The following is a 27,905-nucleotide window of genomic DNA, read 5'->3' as shown; positions in this document are numbered from 1 at the left end:
GATTACCGAAGGCTGAATCAAGTCACCAAAAGGGATGCTTTCCCGTTGCCTCGAGTTGAAGACTCTCTCACGAGCCTCACACAAGCCACCTGGTATTCCACCCTTGACTTGGCCAGCGGTTACTGGCAGGTGCAGATGGACGAGCATGACCGGGAGAAGACTGCATTCACTACCCCCTTTGGCCTATATGAATGGGACCGGATGCCGTTTGGCCTTTGCAACGCCCCAGCCACGTTCCAACGGCTGATGCAGCGTTGTTTAGGCAACCAACTGATGGATTCCACCCTCGTCTATCTAGACGACGTCATTGTCTACTCCCCAGATTTCAAGTCCCATCTCGAGCACCTAGAGCAAGTCTTCCGTTCCCTAGAGCGATATGGGTTGAAGCTCCAGCCAGACAAGTGCCAGCTCTTCCGCAAAGAGGTTAAATTCTTGGGGCATGTGGTGAGTGCAGCGGGGATTTCAGTTGATCCCGAGAAGGTGGTGGCAGTGCAGGAGTGGGCTGCGCCCAAGACGGTGCGCCAGGTTCGTTCATTCCTGGGCTTCGTGGGTTACTATAGGCGATTCATTAAAGATTTCTCTAAAATCGCTAGGCCGATCAACCAGTTGCTGGGAGGTATGGGACGAGTTCGTGGCCGAGGGTCCCCTTCGATCCAATGGGATCCGGCCTGTGAAGCTGCCTTCCAGAAACTCAAGCAGGAACTACTACAGGCCCCGATCCTAGCCTACGCTGACTTCACACAACCCTTCATCCTGTATACCGATGCTAGCCACCTGGGCTTGGGGGCTGTCTTGGCCCAGAAGCAACAGGGAGAGGAAAAGGTAATCGCCTATGCAAGCCGAAGTTTACATCCAACGGAGAAGAACGACGCCAATTACAGTTCTTTTAAGCTTGAGTTGCTGGCAGTGAAGTGGGCGTTGTGTGAAAAGTTCAAGGATTACTTGTGGGGAGCCAAGGTACGGGTCGTCACGGACAATAACCCGTTGGTTCATTTGCAGACTGCTAAACTGGGGGCGGTGGAACAACTGGCCAATTTTGACTATCAGCTCCAGTACCGGCCAGGAAGAGAACACACTAATGCCGATGTACTATCAAGGTTACCCGGCGAAGGATCGGCAGGTCAGGTACCAGCACCAGAAGCGGGGTCCGATGAGGGACTGATGGTGGGAGTTGTAGAGGCACCAGGGCAAGTATCGGAGGAACCCCCCCCTTGTTGGGGGTGGGACCCACAGCGATGGAGGCGGTGGCAGGGCGAAGACGGAGATGTAGCGTTGGTTCGAACGTGGCTAGAACAGAAGGCCTGGCCTGAGGGTGTGGGACGCCGGACTCAGACTCGGATTGTGCGGGGCCTGCTGGGACAGAGGGGGAGACTCTATTTGAAGGAAGGTGTGCTCTGTAGGGCCCTCCAGGACCCAGGTCGGGGCGATGAGGTCTGTCAAATCGTGGTCCCTGAAGGGCGTTGTCAGGCTTTATTGGAGGCATATCACACCAAGATGGGACATCAGGGGCAGGAGAGGACATTGGCACTGGTGAGGCGACACTTCTACTGGCCCGGAATGGAGGGTGCCACGAGGACTTACCTTCAGAGGTGCCCACGCTGCACGTTGTTTAAGACCAAGAAGGACGTACGGGCACCGCTGGTTCCGATGCAGGCCAAGGCACCGCTACATATGGTGGCCATGGATTATCTGACTTTGGGACGGCCAGTGGATCGGATCCAGAACATCCTTGTGGTAACCGATCTGTTTACTAAGTATGCTTGGGCCATCCCAACTGTGGACCAAACCGCCATTACGACTGCCAACGCCCTTTGGAGGTATGTGATCCAACCATTTGGATGCCCTGAAATTTTCCACTCAGACCAAGGAACCAACTTTGAGTCCAGGGTGATCCATGAGCTGTGCCAACTGTACGGATGCAAGAAGACCCATACGACTCCCTATCACCCCCAAGGGAACGGGGGGTGTGAGAGGTTTAATCAGACCTTGCTGAGTTTATTAGGAACCTTAGAGGAGGAACAGCAAGGCCATTGGGTCGACAGACTCCCGGCGATGGTACAGGCCTATAACAACAGTGTACACAGTACCACTGGTTACGCCCCCACCTACCTGATGTTCGGCAGACATGTGAGACTTCCGATGGATATGCTTCTGGGGACCACTACAGGGGAAGAGGGAGGTAGTTTGACAGATTGGGTGACGGGACATCATCAACGCCTCCAGTCGGCATACGAACGAGTCTCGGGCCGGATTAACCGAGCAGCGTTGAAGAACAAGAGGTTGTATGACCGGACGGCTCGAGAGGCACCGTTACTACCAGGGGAGAGGGTGCTGGTGCGGGATAATCGCCGACAAGGGAAGGGAAAATTGAGTGACCGGTGGGAGGCTCAGCCGTTTGTCGTTTTGCGACAGCCACACCCAGACCAACCCGTATATGCATTGCGGCCAGAAGGAAAGGCGGGCCCCGAACGGGTGTTACATCGAAATTTGATCCGCCCTTGCCCAAACTACCCAAAACGTGTTGTAGAGAATCCACCGGTTGAAACGTCCGGGATGCCCCCGCTGGTAGGATGGGCGGTGATTCCAGGAGGCCTGGGCCTAGGGCTACGACCTGAAGCACCCATTTCCCCACCTCGACGGTCCCAGCGTGAGAATCGAGGTCAGCCTCCAGCTAGGTTTGGAGACTGGGTGTCTGGAGACCGTTCTCGGGACTAGAACGGTTTGGCGGGGGGGTATGTCACAGTGTGACAAATGGCATGTGGAACTTATTCCCGCTGAAGCAGTGTTCCCGGGGGAACGCTTTGAGTGTAACCCTGTTCCCAGGCCTGTGTGTGCGTTTGTTGCTGTGACAACCCCAAATGATGGATTGGCAACAGGTGTGGGGGATTTACTCAGAGTTTGCGTGAGGCCTCATCAACAGTGGAGAGGATAAAAAGCAGGAGAGAGAGGTGGTGCGTGTGGTTTTTCTCCCTTGTGAAAAGTCGTTTTATTGGGTGGTAATAGTTACTGGAGGACGGGTGAATGAAGAGGACAGTGTTGCTTGATGAGGGATTCGAGAACAACAGCAGGGGAGCGAATTACCCTGTTTGCATTGGAGAGGAGCTGAGTAACTGAGAACTGAGTCTTGTAATTGCACACGTTTGACACTGAATTGGATGTGGTTTGGAGTGTTTGGATCACGACCATAAATATCACTGAGTGGATTGTATTGATTCATTACCGATCTCTTACCTCTCCCTCCTCTATAAATGGTGATGTGAACTCTGCCTGTGACTGTGAAGAAAAACATCCCAGAACATCCTCAGTGGCAGTGAGGATTGCGCCCTCCCCCTTCCCTTCGGACAGAAACCCGAATGTGAGTGCTGGCTTTAAATTGCACGTCGTGAAGTGAGTTTGCAGTGGCTAAAATTGATGTTTTCCCCCACAATATATGTTTGAAGTGGAATTGTCGTGTGTGTGTGTAAGCTACATTCCTGTTTGCCATGCACTCTCTATGTGTCATGAGGGCTGACTGTCAATAGTAAGAGTCCTGCGACACTGATTTGTTCCAACTGTCTGGATGTTGAGGATTTATCATCTGGGATGTGAATTAACCCCTCTGTTGTGCTAATAGGAGAAGAGATGCCCTGTTGAAATATTTACTATCTGCCTCAGAAAAGCTCTGTGCAACCTGTTGACTTCGAGTCTGCTGTATCCCTGCCATTCAACTGTATGGTGAGAGGTGTTCGCTCCTTCCAATACATGTGAATTGTATACTTGCCTGAAACATCCATGCTGTCTGTCTCAGAAGAAGCCCCATTCAGCCTGTTGACTTCGAGTCTGCTGTATCCCTGCCATTCAACTGTATGGTGAGAAGTGTTCGCTCCTTCCAATACATGTGAACTGTATACTTGCTTGAAACATCCATTCTGTCTGTCTCAGAAGAAGCCCATATTCAGCCTGTTGACTTCGAGTCTGCTGTATCCCTGCCATTCAACTGTATGGTGAGAAGTGTTCGTTCCTTCCACTGCATGTGAACTGTATACTTGCCTGAAACATCCATTCTGTCCGTCTCAGAAGAAGCCCCATTCAGCCTGTTGACTTCGAGTCTGCTGTATCCCTGCTATTCGTCTGTATTGTGAGAAGTGTTCGTTCCTTCCAATGCATGTGAACTGTATACTTGCCTGAAACATCCATTCTGTCTGTCTCAGAAGAAGCCCATATTCAGCCTGTTGACTTCGAGTCTGCTGTAACACAAACAAAAACACTTGCACAACTCTGTTGATGCTCTGTAAAAATAAACTCCATCCACTGGTCCCTTAATGCTGTTTCTCTTTTGGTAATCTGTGCAGGGTTGTCTTGCCCTGGCAACCAAAAACACACTTCTTTTGTGACTTTTCGCGACGCTCGCGCTCTGATCAGGCTGTGCTCAGCCTCTCAGTGCTCTGCTATACTGGAGCCATATAAGGAAATTCCGCTCCATCTAACGTCACACAGAGCCATACTCGAAAAAAACTTTCCGAAACTTGTGACAAACCGGAAGAGGTTTTTTTGGAACAAAAATACTCCTTCAAACGTACAACTTAATTTTTGAAACTTTGTCCATGTTTAGCATGGGAATCCAACTCTTTAACAGTGTAAAAAACTCAGTATGCATGTATGCATTTCACCCCCCCCCCCCCCCCCCCCTTTAAGTTTGATCATTAAACAACCTTTAATCTGTTTACTTTTTTTCTCTGCAAAGAAAACTAATTATTAACTACCAAAAATGGACTCAAATCTGTGGAGTCAAACATTTGCAGTGTTCAACCACACTGATAAGATGACAGCTGATATGTACTTGATATATTTGCCATCCCTTTTTCATTATGTAGTATATTTTAGTATATCTTTTAAATTAAAAATGCAGTATTTTAATGCTTTTTTTGTGTGTGTGATAAAGAAGAGATATTGATCCACTTACTGTTGAAATAAACACATAACACGCAATGCAAGTGCTGTCCGCACTGTGAATAAATACAGCCAAACCACTATAAAAAAGATGTCCTTTCATTGCTTTTTGATTATCATAGTGAAAAAAATCACACACAAAATGCAGTGGAAAAAAACTCATAGCTTTCTTCAAACAGCAAATAATCACTCATAATTATTTGAGACCAGTTTAGATTAATTAGGAATCAGGAGTGACCTTTATAATCACACATTAGGGATTTTTGTGCTATTTTACTTATTTCACTAACAGGGTTCCCGCTCTTTCATGAACACCAGATTCAAGCACCATTTATGTTATATCAATATCATAGGACCTCTTACAGAAATTAACATTTAACTTACACTTAACATTTACATGAACAATTTCAGAGTAAAAATAATGTTTTAAATGTGTAGGTTTTATAAATGTAGACCGTTTTGAGTCTTGTTCAAAGGAATTTAATGAAATCCTTTGAAGTCAATACTGCTAACATTCAAATACAATTTCTGGCATATTGATAAAAATATATTTTCTTGCATCAAACTGTTTTTTGCTGTAGTTCTTTTACAAGATTTAAATTTCAAATAATTTCACATTTTTCAAATTAATAAAATGTGGTTATGTTGGAATAACATGGTAAAACTTACTATCATAAAAAAATTGCACATTCACTTAATAGAGATGTTACTCATTATTAATTAAAATCTAAGGCAAAATTTTTTTTTAAATCACTTTTTATTGTAAATCCCATTTTTTTCATCTTTGACCTAGAGGAATGCAGCTGCTCGAAACAACAACAACAAAAAAGGCCTTTCTATCTGCTTTAAAACCGTAAATGCTTTTCACTAAGCTGTTTTCCCTATGTTTCAAGTTCTACTTTTTTCTCCTTGGCATGTTACCAACAGAATAAGAATTTAATTCAATTAATTAATGGTTTCACTGGATCTAACTGACATTATAAGCAACATATTACAACCAACGTAGTATGCACAGCAATGTGGCATTCACATGCGACAGGGAGGTGAGGGCGGTGCGTAAATCGTTATTGTATAAGTTATTGAATAAGTTATTGTATAGTAGAAATTGATTAGGTCACCCAGGGTAGCACAGTATTGAACTCATGATTTCCTGATCCTGAGCAGTTACAAAGCAAGGCTAGAAACAGAGCCGAATGCAACTGCGAAATCAATTTTTAAAGCTGCTACAATCAGAAGCCAGTGCCTTGTTCCTTCCCTGTCAAAAACTCAAATGAATTAGCAGTCTATTAGTTCGAAACAATGATATAGGAACAAAACAAGGGGCTGTCTATAAACGATTGAACCAATTCATTCAAAACACTGATTCATACAGGAATGACACACAACTATTGTGTGTACAATTTTTTTTTTTTTTTTGACACACCATCATTTTTTTGCATTTCAATGGGAATGACGTGCTGCTCACTCTTCATTGTTTATCTGTATATATTAACTGATTGCAATACTTGCAAGTGTGCAACACTACAGTGACTGCTTCAGTAGTTTTCCACACTTGCATATATCTCCTACCTGTAAATTGTTTTTGTTTAATGTTCTATGTGAATTGACATATTTATTACCAGCCTCTACTGGTCTCTTCCCTTAAGTGTCGTTCCACACTCTGGCTTACTTTTGTTTCAGTAAAACCAACTTTACTTTATAACAAGCATTTTCCACATATTTATAATTCACAGTTAGAGAACAGTTTTTTTTCTTACTTTATAGTCAGAACTGAGTAAAACAGTAAAACTGGTGAATAAGCGATAGCAGAAATTTGCTAGAAAGATACAAAATAACAGGTGTGGCCAGTTGCTTTTTTCTCATTTTACTGAAATCTTTTGAAGACATCTTTGCAACTATTACATTTAGTTTAGCCATAACAGAAGCTGACATTAACTATTAAAGAAGAGCTGCCATCTTCATACAGTATGTAACACCAGCAGCTGTCTTATGAAAATTCTAAAACGTTGTCAAAATGATGGCATCTGCTGGATAAATCTTGAATGTCACATCATCACATCACTGCCGGGTTGACCACTTTTCCAAGGAAGAGGATGTGGTCGTTTGTTTGGTCAGTGATGAAGATCATGAATGGACGGTCAATACGGAATATCCTTGGTAACATAGCAAGTTTGATTCCAATCGTGGTCACTGCTGCTGCGGTAGTTCCTTCCTCATCCACATCTAGGGTGGCTTTATGCGAAACCTAAAAGAGAAATAGCGAAAGAATTTTTGCTGTTTGAATTACTGGTCACTTTCGAAACATTATTAAGAAACTGATATGTGTCTTTACCTTTGAAACATAGAAGTTGTCTTCCGAAATTCCTGAGAAGTCAGCTTTATGTGTAAACATGTCCATTATTCCCATTCCCTTCAAAATATCGTTAAGGGTATAGTCTGTTTTCAGAGACAGCTTGGGTACATAGATGTCGAGTTCTCTGAAGGATGAATACGGAGTGACACGGTTTACAGAAAAGAGGTGATTGTGATTCAAGGTCCATGATAAGACACTAAGGCTAAAGAGATATTCGGACATCTAAAACATTTAATGAACAGAGAAAATTAATAGAGATGACTTTGACATACAGTATCTTGTTTTGATTGATTTATTTATTTTTACCTTTTCTGGACAGCCCCCCTCCATTTTTCAATGTGCTGTCCAGAGACGACCCTCTCCAGGTCTCGGATTGTCTGATCTTCGTTTTTATCTGGCAAAGCCAGATACATGGAGAAAGAGTCATTGTAGTCTAGACAGAGAACTTTAGTAGAGAGTTCAACGTCATGATAAAACTTGAGGCGTTCATTTTGGTTCATCATTTGTACTGGAACGGTGGTCTCATTGTCCACATGAAATCTACCCTCATGGGTTCTGTTTGGGTTAAACGGCATGTCCCATTGTCCTTGAAAAAATAAAGAAATGGTTATAGACAGACAGTACAGATAATCTACTGGAATTTGTGACTAAATTATGTGTGCATACTTACCTTTAAAATATATGTAGGTGAGAAGGAACATGACCGTATTTGGATCTAGAGAATCAACAGCTCGATCTATTTTCCCATGAGTTTTTTCTTTCACATACGTGTTAATTTGCTCCATTGTTTCTTTGACACCGAAATCCACAGCGAAGCCATCTGAGTGGTAAAACTCCTTCATGTTCTCCAGGAATTTAGGAAGAGGCTTGGATTTGTCACTTACATATAGAGCACTACCGACATCAATGTCCACCCCTGTCCTCTTGTCCATTTCTTCTAGGAGACTGTGGAACATCTGGTGCATTTCTTCAGTGCTGAAGATAGAGCTGTTATGGCCGATGCCACTGAGAAGCTGCTCTTTAGTTTCACCACCGGCTCCTAAACACAGCGCAGAAAGGGCCATGGACACACTGAGGGGAGAGAAGAAGATATTCTTGGACTGATAGTCGGGCATTTCTACAAGCCTCTTGTACAGGTGAAAAGCAAAATCGTTGTTCATCTTTATCAATGACGGGAGTTTATCGCTGATGGAAGGTTGTGGTAAAGTCTCTTGATTTCCAAGAACCACTGCAAAAGCACAAATCCACAAGAATATGATGTTCCTTTGCATGATTCCTTTTCAAGTCGAGCCAATAGATGAATTTAGGTCCTAAGGAAATGTAACAGAAAGGGTTGTACAACATCTTGGTAATACAGAGATGAAGCAAAATCCCTACACTTCAAATCAGTGCTACACTAAAGAAATAATCTATATTTCTGTTTTCCAGTTTCCTTATAGATCAACTTTAACCATTTATTAAGTTCTATCCTATATAACTGTGTAAACAAATTTCTCACCTGTCCAGGCAGCTGCTGTCTTTTTCCCCAAAGCTGGACTGAGTTATATAAAGTCTACAGTTTGTCCTGAAATTTGATCAGAAACCAACCTTTGCTCTGTTTACTTTTTTGTTTAGTAGAAAATGCTCCAATTACTAACTAAAAAGGGTAAACAGTACAGTGGCCAGAAGCTTTCTAACTCATGACAGAGAATATACTGTTACATATGAGTCCAAATAATTGAAAAAAACCCAACAACAACAATAACTGTCAGCCACAGCAAATCTTTTTATTGAAAAGATGTGTTTACTACAGGAAGATAAACTTTCAGATTAATAACATAACCAATTTTGCCAGCTTACGGACAGCCAACAATGAAAAGGTCTCAAATATCAACGGTTTGATTTTTTTTTTTTTTTTGTACATTGTAAAACTGTCACACTCAGGATCAAATAAAAATGTGTTATTTCTGCAGCACTTCACAATACAGTTCTGTAACATTACTGAATGCATTCAGTAATTTTCAGCATTTATTAATCATTGTTAATAAAAATCCATAAGCATAATATTGGTCATTAGTGCATTATTAGTTCACAATGCATTATGAACTAATAATATTGACAAACAAAATGGTTAATGTTAAAATGTTTATGTAAAAATAATATTAACCAGGATTAATAAATGCAGCATTGCTTAACGTTTATGTTAACTAGTGCATTAACTTATGTATAAAACAATACAGTAAAGTGTTATGAGAGTTGTCGTGAGTCAATTGAGTTGTCATGTCAGTTCATCCCTATAATAAACACTATATTTATACTGTAATGTGTGTAAATTAAAATAAAAACATTTTCCAACGTCTTTGAAACAAAGAAAATATAGCAAAGCTCAAAACAACATTTAAAATCGCATACAAACACCATAGAAAAAATTAAATGAAGAAAACAAATCCTAGTTCAATTAAAGAAATACAAGCCAAAGAATTGATCAATTCACCTGGACATGTAAACATAATAGACTATAGGCAGTAATAACAGGTCACTGCTTTAAATTACAGGGACTCAGAAGATTGGTGAGACTCTTTCCCCTTTTCTACTCCTCTTTTTCAATATTATGTTTTTTAGGCACCTGGAGATAAAAATGTAATGTAGAACAGGTCAAAAAGTATTAGTAGAATCAAATATCTGATAACATCATCTAGTATATTCTGCATGCAGGTCTCTTCCAAAATTAGTTTTATGTTCCTGTAACAGTTAACATACATACCTTCGGTGTCTCTGTGTTTTTATCACTCCTTCGGCCCTCCAGTCTTCCTCTTTGTGGAGGTCTGTCATGGGAATAAAAAAAAAAAACATTTTAGTAAACACAATAAGGACCTTATAATTTTTTCCATATTTTCCCTTAACCTTGTATCCTATGTGTACATAGAAATGATTTCAGATGAATATTTAAGCATACCCTGAAGTGGTTGTAGAACGGGGCTTGAGGCTGTCACTGAGGTACGTGTTGGCTTCTACTGCTCTGTGACTTTGGCTCCTGCTCTTCACCTGCTGCTCAGCATTCGGGATCTTTGTGCAGCTGTAGGCTGAGGGCGGCCACTGGTCCAAACCTGAGGTGCCTTTCTGCCACCCGTGAGCCATCTGCTGCAGGAGCTCCTCATCAGGGTCAGCTGCAGTAAGATACTGAGGTATGACTTACTACATACTGTATTTATTTGGTAAATAAGTAGTAAAATTAATAGGTAGATTACAAGATGAGGTTGTGTTCATCTATTCTGGTGGCTCACCTTGATGTCTGACCCTTCTCTGCCTCTCGTGGGCCTCTTTGGTGGTGTGGTGTAGTTTCAGTGGAGACAATCCGTCGATTGAATAAGCTGTCTGGGGTCGGAGGTCACACTTGTCCTAAACAGTTAACGAACTTTAATAAACCTAAAGAGTTTCATTTCTGCTCTACTTTCAAAAAAAAGTGTATAAACATACTTGCAGAAAAAATAATGAGTGATACAAAACATATTAGATATAAACCCAAGGGAAATTTACAAGCCAAATTGAAATTTTTCTAAAATACTTTAATAGTTTTTATACATTTCTTAGAGGCAGGGTAGGCGATTCGGTTCAAAAGCATTTTTATATTTATATTTTTATATATTTATATCGTATGTGGAAGGCATAGGACCATAAAATGCTTGCCCAATCATATCTCTCGGTCCGAGGACTACGATAGGCCGTACCACCTGCCTGTCAACATATGTATTTGCGTACCTCTGCGCACCCTGTTTACGCAGACATAAAATATATTAAATAGCATTCTTTTGTAAATATCTATCATAACATTTATTAAGCTTCTTCTTTACAAAACTATGTATGTTTTCCCACAATGTTTTAAAACAAGAAATTCATTTGAACTGAAAAAAAATAATTTGGGGTTACATTCACATTTAGAATGTTACAAATATACAGTGCCTGACTTGAATCCATATAAAACATCTCAGAACAGAATGTGTGGACAAACATTTCCTGTCATTCCAAAATGATTTAGTGCCATTTTTTTTTTTTACAGATTTTTAACCTATATGTGTAACAAAAATGTCCTACAGTCATCTTTATAAATTTTGCCTTTATAAATTTTAGATTTAATATTTCTTGTTGCTGTTCAGTATCTTTGATTCTACGTGTCATATATGTAAAATTTTATTTGTAAGACCGGTTATGTAGTGGAGAAAAACACACAGGTTGTTATACCTGATGGTGAAAGAGCACATCCTCTTCCAAGGCAACGCCACAAAACTCACAAGGAATGAGTACGTCGCCCTCAGCTGGGCTGGAGGAGGAACTGTAGGACAGCGGCGAAACGGAGAGGGGCAGGGTGGGTGAACTAGGTGTACGGGGAGGAATGACATGACTAGCCCCTTGAGTGATGATTTCTTCATACTGAAGAGAAGGAGGTTGTTTACTGAAGGAAGCAATAGCAGAGGCTGGGCTGCAGCCGGTCTAGAAGACAAAAAAACGAATATTTCCTTAATGCTGGCCACTAAAGGCAAAAATCCAAAACATTACACACCCGTCCTCTATGACCTCAGAAAGAGGAGAAGAATCTGACACAGGGTTCAGCTGAAATTCGAGGAGGTTCCCATGGAAACTACACTCCACATTAGGAAACAATAAGAGATCTGACAACAAGGAATGAAGTGTGATATTCAACATCAGTGCTGACGTTACAATAGCCTGCCATGAAGAACATGGCTTGTGTTGTCCGTTAACACAGACGTGAGGAGATACTCAAATACCACTGTGGCTGATGCAACGTCAAGACACAAGAGGCCTGGCTTAAATATCAGGCACAGAGGGAGTGTGACGTGATTGGATGATTTGGGCCTCATCACTTACCTGGTGTAAGATAAGGTCTTCCTCTGGAAAGAGCTCTTCACAGAACTCACAAGGTAGCATGATGTTTGAGCGGGGGCTGTGGACCACGGTTGAATTGATTTTAGGGGGGGCCTCAGTGCAGTTGGTTTTAGTGTTGGAGGAGAGCTGGGAAGTAAGATTGCTATGGGCTGGTGTCCTTCCCAGATGACGGTCCCACACATCAGTCCACACGCCCTCCTGACGGGGGTCCTCCAAGTCACCTTCACTCTGCAGGCTGAGGGCCAGCATGTAGTCCAGACTGGAGGACTCATAGTCTGGCACTTGTCCCAGAGACCACAGAAGGTTGTTGTTGTTGTTCCCCAGCTCTGTTTCCTGATCCAACACTGAGGAAATGAGCAGAGGGGAAGGTTAGTTTTTTTTTACTCTAGCATCCTGTTAATATCTGATGAAAGCTCCCACCGTTTTCAACAACATGTTTGAAACCAATTAAAAATCCATTATGTTTATTATAGGGATGAACTGACATGACAACTCAATTGACTCACGACAACGATCAATTCAATGTTATGGTCAATATTTAAATGTACACTATGTTTTTTTTTACATTACATTTCCCATTTATGCAGTTCGTAGTAGTTTTTAAATATTAACTTCAAGTGTTAGATAACAACAAAAGTAATCTAAAGGCATCTTTACACACCTTCTTTGCCTGCTCAGTATTCTGTGTGAAGACGCAATGCATCATAAAAGCCAGATTAAATGATTACTGCTCTGACGCAGCTCAGCCTCTAGTATAACCCTAGTAAATGTAGTTTTAATTGCTGTGTAAATGTATTCATGCCACATCTGAGGAGCATTACAAAGAGTAAAGACGCCTAATTGCCAATTCAGACACATTTCTGTGCCTCATTTGCAGTGTAAAGTTCCTATAAAGCCCCTTTCACACTGCCATTCCGGCAAATACACGGGTATGTTCCGGCAATTGTTCCCGGGTCGCTAGATTTTGCACTTTCACACTGCCAGTGATGACACGGGATATGTGTGTGCTTTCATACACAACCCGTGAAGATCCCATAACGACACGTGACATCAGGGCGTGACATGTAATGTACGAGTCGAAAACGTTAGGCACGTTATACTTTCACTGAAGCAAGCAGACGATCTCTGCGTCAGCGCGGAAAGTGAGGAACAACTGATCTTTACTTCATTACAGTTTGCACATATTTTTTCGTCGCGAACGTTGATCTTCCTTCAAAACAGCCGGTAAAAGAGTCGCGTGATAACGCGCGTCATCACTTCGACACGGCATTAGATCTGGCTTTTGTTCACACAGCGCTCGTTCCGGGTTGAACCCTGCAATGTTACTAGGTCCCCGATCCGGGTTCAATGCGGGAATCAATCCCGGGACGCGGTTGCTTTCACACAGAAGGCGACCCGGCAATGTTCCGGCAATATGCCGGGTCCGACGTGCAGTGTGAAAGGGGCTTAAATGTAAACAGAGGAAATTCACAAGTAGATATCCAATATCAACAGACTTGATCAATTAAAAAAAAAAATGTCTGTCAAGGCTATATCATCTATTTCAAATTTTTGTGAATAAGAACTAAAACAGCCAGATGGATACATACAATAAGCAAAATCATTGTTCCTTGTTTCTGCGTTTCTCCTGGTTCCTCCCCTCACTGTTCCACTGGTGCTGTTGTGTAGTCTGTCCTCCAAGGCTCGTGGTGGACCCCTGCGTTCTGCTGCCCCCGTGCTGTTATTATTGTGTATTAGGTTATGGATTGAATGCCCTTCAAACCATGCTCCAGGAGACTGGGGCACTGCCCTACTGCTGTGCCTCTCCTGAGGTGGTGTCAGACTTCCGCACAGGGCTGGATGGATGTGTTGTTCTCTCAGCATAACGTTACACTTGCAGATGGGGCAGGGCTCGGTGCGGGTCCCACAGTAATCCTCGTGCTCTTTAGCCTGAAAGGAGGCCACCTCCAAATCACAGAACTGACACGGGACCAGTCGATGACTGCACTCTGACCTCTGAGAGGGATAAAATAAAGTCTTAAAATCCACAGAACTCATCAATGAAAACAGCAATGTGCATAACTGTTCATATTGTACCTGGTGGACCTCCATGAATCTTTTCTCTATCTTTAATCCACATTTGCACTGTTCCTGTAAAAAGAGGTTAAGATTTTATAAACCTTCAATTTAGCAGCCTGGGGAGAAGAACAACTCGTTTTCAGTTTCATTCTGCAATACAAGTAACATGGATGCTATATGTAAGTTAATGCTATTTAAAACAAGGCTGTTATTCATTATATTCTACAATCTTAAAGGCGGCACGAAGCAAAAATTGTGATTGTCTTTTCAATTGTTTTATATTTGTGAGTGAAAAGTCTTCTAAAACAAGATAGAAGTAGGGCTGGACTTGTGTTTGTCTGGAATTAATTGGATCACGGTTAATTGCTAATTGCTGTGATCTCATATGAGTGACAGGTTGCAAGAAGAGATCTCGTTGCAAGAGGGAGATTAAGTTCATGTTTTTGATTAAAGATTACAAGGACAGATTCATAAAAAAATGTATAATGACATGCATGGATAAATAAATGTAGTTAATTAATATTACTCCGTACTTAAATGTATAATTACACGGTAAAAAGGACACCTTTGTTTAGGGTGAACTATCCCTTTAAAATCAATATCAAATCAAAATTGATGATTCTATTTTGTAATAAAATATTGCAGTGTTTATTTTATATTATACTACGGGACCGTTGAATGTAATTATGCCTAATTAATTATTATAATAGTAGATAAGTACATGTAACTTGTAACAAGGACACCTTAAAATAAAGTGTTACCTTTCTTATCATTACTGTTTTGACTCATTGTACAGACATTACAAAGAAAACTAATCTTCAAAATATTTTGTATGTTTGTCTGTGTAATTCAGAATAAAGATAAATATTAGGGACAGTAAACTGAAGAAAAAAAAAATCTAAAATTCTCACAACCTACAGAGTATTTGCTGACTTTTTTTTTGTTTTTTGTTTTTTCAGAAGATTTTTTTTGCAAAGTTTTTTTTTATTCATGTCCAAATACACAGTCGTTTAATCATACATCATGGCCGGATCGTACCTCTGCATGGTCCATCTCTTTGTGCTGCACAAGCTCAGCATGAGGAAAAGGCTCCTGGCACACCTCACAAAGAGCAATATTCCGCCGACAATGGATCTCGTGTGTTGTAAAGTTGGATTCTGGAATATCATGCTTGCTAGAGACAGAGAGCATATCATGGTCAGTTGGCTGACACAATACCAGTTCTATAAACATCACAATAGCCCTTGTGTGCTTGACTAAACTGATGGTTACTCCTGGGAAGCTGTCACTGTAAAATGATAACACAGTTGCTTTGGATAAAAGTGTGTCATCCAAACACTGACTGCAGTACAGCCAGAACGACTGATGGGAGGGACTGGCAACTCGTAACACGCCTAAGTGAAAGCCAAAGGTTTTCTGATAAAACGAAACTAAATAACAGCATTCCTTATCCTAAAAGAATAGTTCACTCAAAAATAAAAACTATGTCCTCACCCTCAAGATATTCCATTTTTTCATTTGAAAAAGTGTTTTATGATGACATGAATGTGAATGGTGACTGAAACTGTCATTCTGACTTACATCCTCTTTTGTGCTTTACATGGGGAAAAAGCATGCGGGCACGTGAAATGACGACATGACTTTCACTTATTTAAATGTATTTATTTTTACTTAACTTACCAATTACTGCAAAACTGGGTGTTGTCCTCGGCCATAGTCTGTGTGGAAAAGAGAAACTCATCAAGCACATACCTGACTCCATGAAACACATACTGTATATAAAATCGTTTCTGGCTTAAACTAAAGAAAATTTCCTTAATAAGATATAGATTGTAAAGGGGGAACATACACCGAAGATTGTACTTCGCTCTCCTTCAACTTTTAAATGAATCATTACGTAAAAACATTAAACAAACTTAATCCACCGCTTCATGTCATTTATACTTACTGTTTTCCTCCTTAAATCAGCTCAAATTAGACATACTAACATTAGACACTTAGCGTTAACGGTACCTTATTAATGTTGAAGCTGTAAGCGACCACCTGAAGCTGCGGTTTCGGTAGAGAAGTAAACTAATAGCACTTTTCGTCCTTGTTCTCGGTCCCAGAACGAGTGAGCCTTAAATTAATTATTCAATGAAATGAAGACAGTCAACAGTGTTTTGTCCACAAATCTGAATAGGCACCAGGGTATTTTAAATAGCTGCTTTGAAGTCTTAATGTAATCTAAATGCTTGGGCTGCTGTCTCGAAGAGTGCCAACTATAACGCACACTACAGTAACTAGATCATGAGATTCGAGTCATTACACTGTGTACATCTACACAGAAACAAGTAATAAACTGCTACTGTCCTGAGATAGAGATGTGACAGCTAAGTATCCGTTCAGCTGTCGTTCCGTGCCACAGCATCAACAAGCGTCCGTAGCCGTGAAAACAAAACAGCAAGACTGACAGATGATGACGAAGATATAAATCTTTTTTCAAAATAAAAGACCAAGATGCTCGGCAAAAAATACAAATTATATACGGTATACACACACACACACACACACACACACACACACACACACACACACACACACACACACACACACAAATAGCGATAAATCAGTAATGGTGTAAAGTACCTCTACTGGGTTTTATTAATTTTATTAAAACATTTTTTTATTATTATTATTTTTTTTTTTACATCAGAAATAATTATATCATACAGGTTGATATTATAATCATAGGTTTTAGGCAGTCATGTAATAATCCAACAATTTTTCAGATTTATTGCTTTATCTTTAGAAAAACAACAACAACAATTGTAGTAGTAGTAGTAGTAGTAATTATTATTATTATTGTTGTTGTTTTGTTGTAGGCTATTTTAAACATGCATCACCTTATATGTTATTGTATTATTTGTTATGATGGTTAATAAAAGAAAGAACAATATATAATACCAGAATATTTTTTTTGTCATGTTACTACAGTAAAGTTTCTAGCTTCACATATTTTTTTGTCCCCATTCGCCCTCTAGTGGACGCTACCATCCATGATCGACTAGAGAGAACTCGACGCCTACCGTTACTCACATTTTTGAGGAACACTATAAATAATATTAATCATAATACATTATGTTGATACTTATGACTGCACACGGAAACACCGATGAATGTATTTGATAAAATGTTTCACAGCACTGCAGGCGGTTTTATAATGTTCGTTGGACCGTAAAATGGTAGGACATATGTGATTTTAAAAAGTAACAATATTTATTGTTCTGAAAATAATCCTAGATCCCAACAACAGTAAACGCACCTTGCTAACGTTACTATAAAACTTTATTAAGACGATGGTATTATTTTGTCACAGCTGTCTTGCGTGTATAAACATTAAACCATGTGTATGTTTAAACGTATTTAACTATTAGTTAATCCTTTCATGTGACACAATGCAAATACGGTGTGTTTACAAACCCTTTTCAGTGAAATGTGTCGAAAGATCCGTGTCTCTTCTCCGGAGCCTGGTCACATGCGCGCTCGGGAATAATGGCTGCACAGGAACCCTCGCCACCATCTTCATTAGAAGGCAACAAACCTGGCTTCCCCAAGAAAATACTCGCCAACAAGCTGGAGGACAAGCATCTGTGCAATATCTGTCTGAAAATCCTTAGGAGACCGTTTCAGGCGCAGTGCGGACACCGTTTCTGTTTTTATTGTTTTAATAAAGCAGTGAGGTAAGCGTCAGATGGCCCCCCTGCCACGACACTACAAAAGATGAACACGAGCTGTCAGGCCTTCCGTGCCGTTTTTATGGTATATTTTATGAGTGTACAACAGTAAACGTTGCTTCAGATCGGGGAACATAAATAAATGCAGGCTTTCAGGTTGTGTTCGGCTTCAGGTTTTGCTGGCCGAGGTGTCAACTACAATAGCCAGACTGTTGCAGACTAATTTGCTATTGTCAAAATCAACTCTTTTGTTATATGTGGTGTGCCCTTGTATTTATCTTTTTTTTCTTTTTTTTTTTTTTTTTCTTGTGTGTGCCTGTGTTTGCGAAACCTTTCCTTTCCCATCGCAGCTCCGGACCACAGAAATGCAGTGGCTGTATAAAGGAGGACATATTTGAAGAAGCAACATCAATCTTGAAACAGGGCTGTGTAAGTATTCATTTTATGATACAGAACAGTTTAAATGGTAGGAAAATCGCCTTGAAATATTTGAAGTAATGATATAGCCCTTCTGAAAATAAAGTGATGATTAAAATGCCTTAATCACTGTAGTTTCCACTACAATGACACATCTACTAAAATACTGTTACTATGGTAAAACCACAATACATTTTTGTTTTGTATATTTCAGACTTTTTTGTAGCCGTGGTGGCTAATACAAAGTTACTTAAATAATGGGAAACATACTATTTTACGACACTACAATAGTTCTATTTTTTTATGAACTTTAGTACAGTAACTGTAGGAACTTGTGGCAGAAGCTGTGAAGTTTTTTTCAGAAGGATTGTGGCAAATGTGAAAGTGAAAGTTGTTTCAAACCTGACTTGTTGGATGGAATGACAGCTTTTACGGGCCATTCACTTTCATTTTATGGGGGAAAAGATGCAATGAAAGTTAATTGTGACCGAGGCAGTCTGTCCTCACAATTGTCATTTTTAGGTGAACAATCCTATTAATAATGATAATTAAGTTAGAGGTTTTTAAATGAGTGAGTATATTTTCATAAATTAAGTAATCCAGTAGGACATTTTTTTTCTTTTTTTTTTTCCAGATTTTAGGAAGTCAGTTTTTATACATTGAAGACAATGATAACTATATTGATAACAATAACAGTAAATGTTTAATACACATTGTAATTCTATAAGAATAGAAAAATCCTCACAGAGGAACAATATTATTGAAATAACTTTTTTTTTTTTTTTTCTGTGAGCATATAATAAACAGAATGTTATTGTCCATTGGCGTGAATGATAATATATTTATCTTTGTGGTCATAGTTCTTGGTGTGAACGGGTCTTAACCCATTTTTCACTGTTTGTAATTAGTTGAAACATGAGTTGATAAAAGTTGAAAGATTTCACTTTCACTATATGCAATTTCTTTTTAGGCTTTTCCCGATAATGCTGCCAAAAGAGAAGTTGAAGCACTTGAAGCTGTTTGCATCAATGAGGAATGCAGCTGGACAGGCACCATCAAAGAATATGAGGTACTGCACTCTGTGTCGCTTCCCTGTTTTATAAAACTGCTTTCTTTCTTTCTTTCTTTCTTTCTTTCTTTCTTTCTTTCTTTCTTTCTTTCTTTCTTTCTTTCTTTCTTTCTTTTCAAGTGGTGTTGTTTGCATTTTGCAAATGGTTTTAAATGACATCCACCATCTGTGTGGTTCTTTATCTCTCAAAGGCAAACCATGAGGGAAAGTGTGACTTCAGGATCTTTCCCTGCCCATCATGCAAAGAACTTCTAAGAGCCAACGAGCTTGAACGTCACAATGAGAGAGAATGCCCAGAAAGGATTCTTAATTGTAAATACTGCAAGGAGCCATTTCATTTTAAAAACATTAAGGTAAGACTCTTTATTTTCTTACAAACATTAAAAATACTGAACAGTTTTTTCTTAAATATAACGTAAGGATAATTAATCAAGCATTTCAATTTTAAATAATCCTTTATTCGTTCATGGCTTTCATTTTTAGGTTTTCGTGATACTACTACCGGTAAATATATATTTCTTTGTTTTTTAGGCCCATGATGAGATATGCCCAAAATATCCCATGATTTGTGAAGGTTGTGCCAAGAAAAAAATTCCCAGAGAGAAAGTATGTAATATTTAGGCTGTTTTCCTTTATTTTGTGTGTGTGTGTGTGTGTGTATATATATATATATATATATATATGCCAAGATTTTGAAAATTATAATAGTTATTTGGATATCTATCTTTTCTCTTCTGCAGTATGTGGACCACATTAAACTGTGCTCCAAATTCCGAACACCTTGCCGATTTCACGTTGTTGGCTGTGATATGACGGTAGGTAATCTCACTTTTTCTCCATCCATTGGACTTTAGACTCATTTTGGTTCCACAAACATTTCTTTTTTTAGCATCAGGCTCTCTGATTTCCTGTAGGTGGAAAAGGAGAAGATCCATGACCATGAGCAAGCCTGTTCCTACGAGCACTTAAACCTTCTATTACACTTCATCATGGGCATCAAGGTGAATCTGGAGAGTCTGCAGCCTCAGAGTCTGGAACTGGCCGGCCATAAGATCCACGAGCTGCATCAGTCTCTGCGGGAGCTGGAGCTGAAGATGGGCCAGCTGAGTGGAGCAGGGGCTCCCGTGCAGGGGGCCTGTGCGCCACTGCCACCACCGCCGGCTCCGACGCTGGGTACGTCTTTCACCCCACTCCCTACAGCTGTTGGGGCAGCCTTGGAGCTGCAGCTACACAGTGAGAAGACCAAAGTGGCGGAGCTCAGCCGCCACTGTCAGGAGCTGGAGCTGAAGGTAAGCACCTTTGAGAACATTGTCTGTGTGCTCAATCGTGAGATGGAGCGCTCCGCCACCACCATGGAGGCCTATAACCGTCAGCACCGGCTTGACCAGGACAAGATTGAGATACTCAACAACAAGGTAAAGTGTTGGATGTAAAGCAGATATGTATTTCTTTGAGCCTGAGATATATTTTTCTTTAATAATAGATTTGTTATGCAGGTACGGCAGTTGGAGAGGACAGTAGGCCTTAGGGATCTCTCCATCGTGGAGATGGAGGCAAAGATGAGGGACATGTCCGCTGCCACGTACGATGGTGTATTTGTATGGAAGATCTCCGACTTCTCGAAGAAGAGACAAGATGCTGTAGCCGGACGGGCACCTGCTATGTTCTCGCCTGGTATTTGTATTTAGTATATTTTATTTAACAATTACATATGAATTAATATGAGGGATTGCTTGAGTTCATCATTCAGCTTTGATGTGGACTTCTTAATGAATGCCTTCTCACACCAAGGTGCCCTGTTGTGTTTTACAGCATTTTACACAAGCAAATATGGCTATAAGATGTGTTTGCGCATCTATCTGAATGGGGACGGGACGGGACGTGGTACGCACTTGTCTCTGTTCTTCGTGGTGATGAGGGGACACAGTGATGCCTTGCTTAAGTGGCCTTTCAATCAGAAGGTCAGTCGAATCAAATTCTAACATTGTGCCATTAATGAAATTCGGACAGACTTTTCAGATTCAATGAAGCACCCGTTCTCTTTTTGACCTGTCAGTTCATTTAAAACTACTTAAATGCAATTTGTGGTGTGACTCCCCAAGAACTTACTGATATTAATGAATGAAAAAATAAAGAAGAAAATACTTGGACATTGACTACACTTCCGTAAATGTAAGGTGTAAGGAAAATATAAAATCGTTCTTAATTTTGGGATTGGTAAAATGTACTAATTTTTTTTTTTAAGACTAATACTCATTAAAGCTGCATTTATTTGATCAAAAGTACAGTAAAAATCTTTTTTTCGAGTGAAAGTGCAAGATTGCCTAAAAGGGCTTTACTGTAGGAATTGTATTTCAAATTGGAAAAATATTTTACAATAGATCTTAAATTTTAATATATATATATATATATATATATATATATATATATATATATATATATATATATATATATTTAAAAAAATATATATATATTTTTTTTTTATCAAACTATCACATTTATTTTTCAAATCCACTGGTCAAAATTGAAAGCCGAGCTCAAAATTAACTTGTATCCATCAGGCAGGCACTAATATAAAGTAATAATAAATTTAATAAATGTTAAATAATAATAGCAAGACCATCCTGTCGGGGTTATTCTGCAATAAAATGATCACTTGTTGCATGTGTTTTAAACTTTTTTTTTTTTTTCATTTTCTTTGTTGTCGACAACCCTTAAGTTTGTTATTCACATATAATATGTGACCGTTTTCTCAGCTTGTGCTTTTTATGGGGTCCTTATTGTTCCTTCCACTGAATCATGAATGTCTGGCTTCAGCTTTGCATCCATTAATACCCCTTTGGTTATTTAAGTGTTTATTCAACATCTTGGTCCTTAGGTCACCCTCATGTTGCTGGATCAGAACAACAGGGAGCACATCATCGATGCCTTCCGGCCAGACATTTCCTCTTCCTCCTTCCAGAGGCCTGTGAGTGACATGAACATTGCCAGCGGCTGCCCTCTCTTCTGCCCTCTCTCCAAACTAGACACCAAGAACTCCTACATCCGAGATGACACCATCTTCATCAAGGCCATTGTTGACCTCACAGGCCTTTAAGGTGTCAGATGTTGCTGCTTCACCATGTTGCTCTCTCCGGCCTGTAGTGGTTCCCGTGCAGTATTTTTTTTTTTCCCCTGAGGCCTGCTCCGTTGGTCTAAGCTCTTTGCAGTGCTCGCATAAGCCCAAAAAGACTACGGTGCCCAGTGTAATACTGTACTGAGCGTGAAGCCACTCTGCTTTATGAACCAAAATTGTTCCCAGAGTTTGTGCAGTTGTACTGTAATATAGTTGCCCTTTGGGAACCTCTCACACTTTCGTAGTGGGATAGCTGTCAGCTGTGATTGTAACGTAACTTACTTGCCTGTGCCATAGATGTGGCACCTTGCCTTTTATAGAGATTGAGAAGACTTTCTCCACAAGACAGACGTCATTTCATTTCCAAGCGCTTGGCTTGTCGCACTTACTATTTGGGTACTTTTTCCTTTCCTTAATGTTTGAGCTACTCGTAAGTGAATGTGTCGTGTGTAGACGGACATGGATTCATTAACGAATGATGTCGATGCGTTCATTTTGCGACTGTGTAGTTAACTTGCTACATACTCTTGAGTATACGCATCGGTGGTCTTCTGACATTCCCTTTGAGCATCTTGTGCCTCGAACATTTCTCGTTTTCATCGGCTCTCTGTAGTGGTGGACATTGCTTGAATTCAAAGTGCAGAATTTGGGTTTTGATAACCTGCTGGTGAGTTGAGGAGTGAGTGTGTGTGTGTGAAGGTGTTCTCTGTTTCTTGGCCTTCGTTTCCATTTTTGGTGTTCTTTGATGTGTTCATTTGGATCTTGCATGTTGGATCTGTGGAAGATACATTCAAGTTAGCAGCAGACCAGGTTATCACTCTGAGCCTGAGAAGCGAAGGCAGTTTAATTGTAAAATCGCTGTTGCAAAAAATCAACTAAATCATGCTGGTGTTAAAATCATCCAGTTTTGCTTTGGACCTCAAATGCCTCATCAGCCGACGTGGTTATACGTGAATAAAAGATGCAGCCTTTAGCCTAAAGGTAGTGTAAGTAGGACAGATAATCTTGTGTGCTTTATTGTGATGTGGAAAGGCGGATGTCTGTTAGCATTTCAATGTTTTCTCGTGTTTTTGGGTGTTCTGTTGATATTGTGCTCCATTGGGCAAACGTTATGGACGCCATTAAAACTATAAGACCGTGCCCATCAGTATAAACCAAGCAGGTGTTTGAGAACTCGTAGTAAGTGATTCCTGTCGTCATTTTCCTAGAAAGACTGTGGGGTTTGCATTCTTTAAATGTGCTAGAAATGAGGAATGTCATTTGTTATGCCATTTTCAAGTAGCCTCAGTCCTTAATAGACAGTAAGTTCAATGCATTTTGTCCATGAAATGTTTTTTTTTTTATTAATTTTTTTGCATCCAGAGAAGGCATTACTATACATATACAATGCATAACTCCTACATAAGGGCTTTTAGTATACAGTACGTCTTCCTTGTGAGCTTTTTGGTCTAGTTATTTTCTGAAACGGAGTCTGCGAAGCTTTTTTAAGATGCCTTCATGCTAACAAAGCACCAGGGCCCAGCCTATTTTCAAACCAGTTCCCACAGATATCAAAACCTCTCTGTGCATGAGAAGTTTTGATAGAAAAGAAAAAAATCATATTGTAAAGTATTGGTTTATGCTGTAGACCAACAGTTTATTTGTATTGCTTTACCTTTTTTATCTGTTGATTGCGATGGCGTATATGAAAGTACTGAAAATGTGCGTGTGGTATATAGTTGATTTAAGTATAAATAGATAACCTATACAGTGTGCACAGTTTTACGACTGATGTAGCTGTGGATATGACAAATATGATTCATAAATATATATTATAGATTTATATCGATAATACATGTACTATTTCCTGTTGGGATGGTTTCAAAATGTGTTCGGGCTCTTTTTGGGCTTTACTTTGGCAGCATCCTCTGAGGGAATGAGATTTTGAAAGATCTTCCGGTTTTTCCTCTCTCTCTCTCTTAAGGACCTGTCTACATGAATAGATCTCACCGTCATAGATTTCCTTGCTTGCTTTATGCCCCAATGAGATTTCAAAGTACTTGTGTGAATAGTTCTACAGACGTGACGTGCCTCTGTAGCATAACTGCTTCTCTAATACATAGCTTTAGCTAACATTGCATGTGGCCAGGGTGTGGTATTGTAAATCATATGAATAATATTCTTTGAGATTTTTGGAAAACACACTTTTTATTGACCTATTTTGAGTAGCCGTCACATGATTTACTAGTAGTAGTGCACACATTTTAGCTTGTGCAATTATACAAGTGTCCTTCCTGTTGTTGAGTGTTTGCATTCACTTGATTTGGGCTCACGTTCATACGCTGAAGAGGTGAATAGCAAATATTTGACCTTACGTAGATGAGAGCCCCCTTTATCTGTAAGAAATAATATGTTAACTTGACTTGCGTTTTATTTTTGGATAAGCATACGCTAGAAATGAGCTATTTTTTACGTTTTTGCATACCATTGAGATTAAAACTCACAGAAAAATTCATTTATGGAATCCAGGACTGATTTTTTTCCTCCTTCAGCTGACTAAGATTTGTATACTTTTTATTTCCAAGGTTGCATTTCATAAAAGTTGCTTTAATAATCAAACTTTCTACGTAACTTTGTATGCCTTTCTCACGGTGTCTCAGTGCCACTGATCTTCCCGATTCTGTTTTACAGAGCTAGAGATGTTACTGTGAAGGCACTGTGGGTTTCTTCCGCAAATTGTGGTAGTAGATGTGCCAAGGAAGGAACCTCTGTGTGATTCATCCTGTGTTATGATTGAGTTCTCAGTGAAACCTAAAATAAAGTCTTTTCTGTTCTCTTGTTTCTCCAGTCTTGTATATGTTACATCACACATGTCCACATGGGGGTGCTCATGCACCACTGATCATTATGCACCGTGGGTCATTTAAGGATGATGAGTTGAGCTTATCAGAAAATGGTTTCCTGTTAAATGTGATTACATATTAATGACTGAATCAAAGGTATGTGTCCACACATCATCTCTAAATCACATAAATGCATTGCTCACTCTCTCTTCCAGGAAATATGAGCTGTTATGGGGGTGTAATAAAGGGCTTCTCAGACTGATGGCTTTCACAGAGTCCAGTGAAGTGCTCTTGAGTTCAGGCTTTCCCTGTTGGACTGAGAGCTTCAGAGAGAGGTAAAGAGGGTGATGTCTGAGCAATGGCGCTTTCAGCCAATTACTTGATGTTAAGAGGAGGCATGGATGAAAGTGGTCCGCTGAAATTCCTCATGGTGATATAATCTCTGGAAAAAATGCTATATTCTACCAAAATATAGTAGATCTTTGTGTTTAATCTCCAGAAATGTAAACAAAAGAAAGATTTCAAGTTAGCCAATCATGAAGCCTAATAGCTTACAGTCGATCAAGTATATAGGCTATATCAATTAGATTTTTCCTAATGTTAACTCTGACATTGTAAAACTAGTCTTTTGTTTTATGGGACAATTTGAGTGAAAGTACACGATTGCCTAAAAGGGCTTTACTGTAGGAAATATGTCCATGAACAAAGACATGTTAAACTCTTAAATATATAAATTTGACTAAATGATACCAGAATATTCATTTTTAAGTGAGCAGTACTTTTCAAACGATTTTGATGAGAGCTCGGTATATTTTCCCCCCACCATGTTCTGGCATAAAAGGGCAATGGCTGAGATCTTCTCACTAGAAAATCTTCAATTAGGATTTTTGTCCATGTCTTTTCCCCTGGGCAAATCTGGAGCACTGTATCACCGTTAACAGACTCTAATCTGAGGATTAGCAAGAGGGTATTCCCTCTATCACAGCTTCCTCTCTGTGTGTAGTCCCCAGATAGAAATGATTCTGAAAGAAACAAAGCTGTCCTGTGCTCGAGGCTGGATAGTATGTCTGGGTAAAAATAAATATTTCAGATTAGTTGCAATTCACTTCATTTAAACGACTCTGATGTTGATTCTTTATAATCATAAGATAAATCTTTTACTCTGCCTATTTTTAATGTAATGCATTTGTGTTGTGCTGTCAGTCCTGCAGGTATCACTCTGTTTCTGGAACTATCATAGTTTGTGCCATGTTGTTCATTCTGGCACCATCTTAAGAAATCATGTTTTACCCGAGTTATGAGTTCAGTCAGTATTGAATTGTGCAATTAAGGACCGTTTCATGAAAAATGACTGGATAAATCTTTTTCTCTATTTCTCTTACTAAACTAAATAATATTTTTATATATAAAATAAAAAATGTATGACCAATAAAGCATAATTATTATGAACTGCAGCCCAAACAATGTCAGGCACAAGTTTTAATTTTATATTATAAAAAGTTTGCTTTGTGCTTTTTTTAAATAACAAAAATAGCCCCCTTATGATATGTTTTAAATGCATTCATTGTGGTAGCATGTTGTAGAGTGAAATATAGAGTTTTTCTTTTGTCATATTTATTGTATAAAAGACAGATGAACTGCAGCTATTGGCCTCGATCAGACAGAATGGCTTTATGCAGTGAGAGGCGCCTTTTGAATAGTTTTCTGTTGACAGTGAGCGTGTTGTGTACTATTTATGTGCCTGGGCTTTGCCTGCTGCATCTTGTGTTTTTGTAGAAGCGCTCTGAGTGCCTGAAGTTGAAAGATAAATAACTAAAAATCAACTCTGAGCAGAAAAGCAGCCAACATCATTCGTGTTTTTTTTTTGTTTTTTTTGAATGAATGAATGGAGAGGCGGGCTGTTGTTGTGGTGATGTCTGATGTTTATAGTTGCTTGGAACCTTTGGAACTAATGGAATTACCAGAGACTACAGTGATGGAGGAGGAACTTGTGGTGGCTGCCGTGGGTTAAGGCGAGCGTGATTTCACCAAGTACAACATGTTCCTGGATCAAAATCTTTGTTGATCCTCGACCAACATTCCAATCAACCAATCAGAACTGAGTTATAAATTTTCAGGAAATATCTGTTTTAGGCGTACAACCAGAGTTAGGTGCTTCTACACTCTTTTTAATCAGCTATCCCACAAATTTTAGGAATAAATTATGGGTAGTGTTAGGTATAAGGGTAGGGATTGGTTAAACTTATGTTTTTGGACAATGATGTTGATCCAGGAACATGCCTTACTTGGCAAAATCACAGCGACCCGTGGGTTACCCAGAGCTGTTTTTTTTTTTTTTTTTTTTTTTAAATACGTTTCTGCTAAAATGACAGTTCGTTCAACAGCGAGCCAAAGATTCTAGAGTGCTTGCACAATAATCCTTGATTAGACTGACAGGACAGCTGATGCGGTGGCTGCCAAGCAACATCAAGAAATGCAGCATGCTGCTCTTTTCTAAATTAAAAAAAAAAAAAGTGTGGTGCGCTTTGCATTTTCAAACCTGAAA

The 27,905-nt window shown here is 39.7% G+C and overlaps 3 protein-coding genes across 4 annotated transcripts; 1 reads left to right on the top strand and 2 right to left on the bottom strand.

Moving 5' to 3' along the window:
• Window positions 1-6,329: 6,329 nt before the first annotated feature.
• LOC113074078 (serpin A3-4-like) lies at window positions 6,330-8,876 on the bottom strand. The gene is made up of 5 exons (XM_026246794.1): window positions 8,781-8,876; window positions 7,953-8,592; window positions 7,589-7,868; window positions 7,262-7,406; window positions 6,330-7,174 (listed from the first exon to the last, which is right to left on the bottom strand). The coding sequence occupies exons 2-5, from the start codon at window positions 8,551-8,553 to the stop codon at window positions 6,983-6,985; spliced, it is 1,218 nt and encodes a 405-aa protein (XP_026102579.1). The 5' UTR covers window positions 8,554-8,592; window positions 8,781-8,876; the 3' UTR covers window positions 6,330-6,982.
• A 147-nt stretch (window positions 8,877-9,023) lies between these two features.
• LOC113074067 (TRAF-type zinc finger domain-containing protein 1-like) lies at window positions 9,024-17,865 on the bottom strand. 2 transcript variants are annotated; one of them, XM_026246785.1, is made up of 11 exons: window positions 17,684-17,865; window positions 15,902-15,939; window positions 15,260-15,395; window positions 14,240-14,293; window positions 13,753-14,158; window positions 12,146-12,507; window positions 11,501-11,749; window positions 10,546-10,660; window positions 10,218-10,428; window positions 10,026-10,086; window positions 9,024-9,887 (listed from the first exon to the last, which is right to left on the bottom strand). In XM_026246785.1, exons 2-11 carry the CDS (start codon window positions 15,934-15,936, stop codon window positions 9,852-9,854), a joined length of 1,665 nt encoding a protein of 554 aa, XP_026102570.1. In that variant the 5' UTR covers window positions 15,937-15,939; window positions 17,684-17,865; the 3' UTR covers window positions 9,024-9,851. The 2 variants fall into 2 exon arrangements, with proteins under 2 accessions (XP_026102570.1, XP_026102563.1); XM_026246778.1 differs by lacking the exon at window positions 17,684-17,865 and adding an exon at window positions 16,235-16,694.
• LOC113074058 (TNF receptor-associated factor 2-like) lies at window positions 17,725-25,358 on the top strand. Its single transcript, XM_026246770.1, has 10 exons — window positions 17,725-17,943; window positions 18,288-18,366; window positions 19,325-19,423; window positions 19,615-19,776; window positions 19,955-20,029; window positions 20,164-20,238; window positions 20,338-20,838; window positions 20,920-21,097; window positions 21,236-21,384; window positions 22,302-25,358. Exons 1-10 carry the CDS (start codon window positions 17,756-17,758, stop codon window positions 22,518-22,520), a joined length of 1,725 nt encoding a protein of 574 aa, XP_026102555.1. The 5' UTR covers window positions 17,725-17,755; the 3' UTR covers window positions 22,521-25,358.
• Window positions 25,359-27,905: the final 2,547 nt, after the last annotated feature.

This window comes from Carassius auratus, chromosome 5, assembly GCF_003368295.1.
Source record: "Carassius auratus strain Wakin chromosome 5, ASM336829v1, whole genome shotgun sequence".
Classification (NCBI taxonomy): Eukaryota; Metazoa; Chordata; class Actinopteri; order Cypriniformes; family Cyprinidae; genus Carassius; species Carassius auratus.
Note: the sequence above shows the minus strand (reverse complement) of the source record. Positions and strands in the feature narration are given on the sequence as shown.

Coding starts and splice junctions, on each gene's coding strand:
- LOC113074078 (XM_026246794.1), bottom strand. CDS start 8,553: ATGCAAAGGAACATCATATTCTTGTGGATTTGTGCTTTTGCAGTGGTT. Junction 7,869..7,952: donor CACCTACATATATTTTAAAG/GTAAGTATGCAC, acceptor TATTTTTTCAAG/GACAATGGGACATGCCGTTT. Junction 7,175..7,261: donor ACAACTTCTATGTTTCAAAG/GTAAAGACACAT, acceptor TTTCTCTTTTAG/GTTTCGCATAAAGCCACCCT.
- LOC113074067 (XM_026246785.1), bottom strand. CDS start 15,936: ATGGCCGAGGACAACACCCAGTTTTGCAGTAATTG. Junction 14,159..14,239: donor GATTCATGGAGGTCCACCAG/GTACAATATGAA, acceptor TATCCCTCTCAG/AGGTCAGAGTGCAGTCATCG. Junction 10,661..11,500: donor ATGTGCTCTTTCACCATCAG/GTATAACAACCT, acceptor TTAACTGTTTAG/GACAAGTGTGACCTCCGACC.
- LOC113074058 (XM_026246770.1), top strand. CDS start 17,756: ATGGCTGCACAGGAACCCTCGCCACCATCTTCATTAGAAGGCAACAAA. Junction 20,030..20,163: donor AAAAAATTCCCAGAGAGAAA/GTATGTAATATT, acceptor TCTCTTCTGCAG/TATGTGGACCACATTAAACT. Junction 21,098..21,235: donor ACCTGCTATGTTCTCGCCTG/GTATTTGTATTT, acceptor TGTGTTTTACAG/CATTTTACACAAGCAAATAT.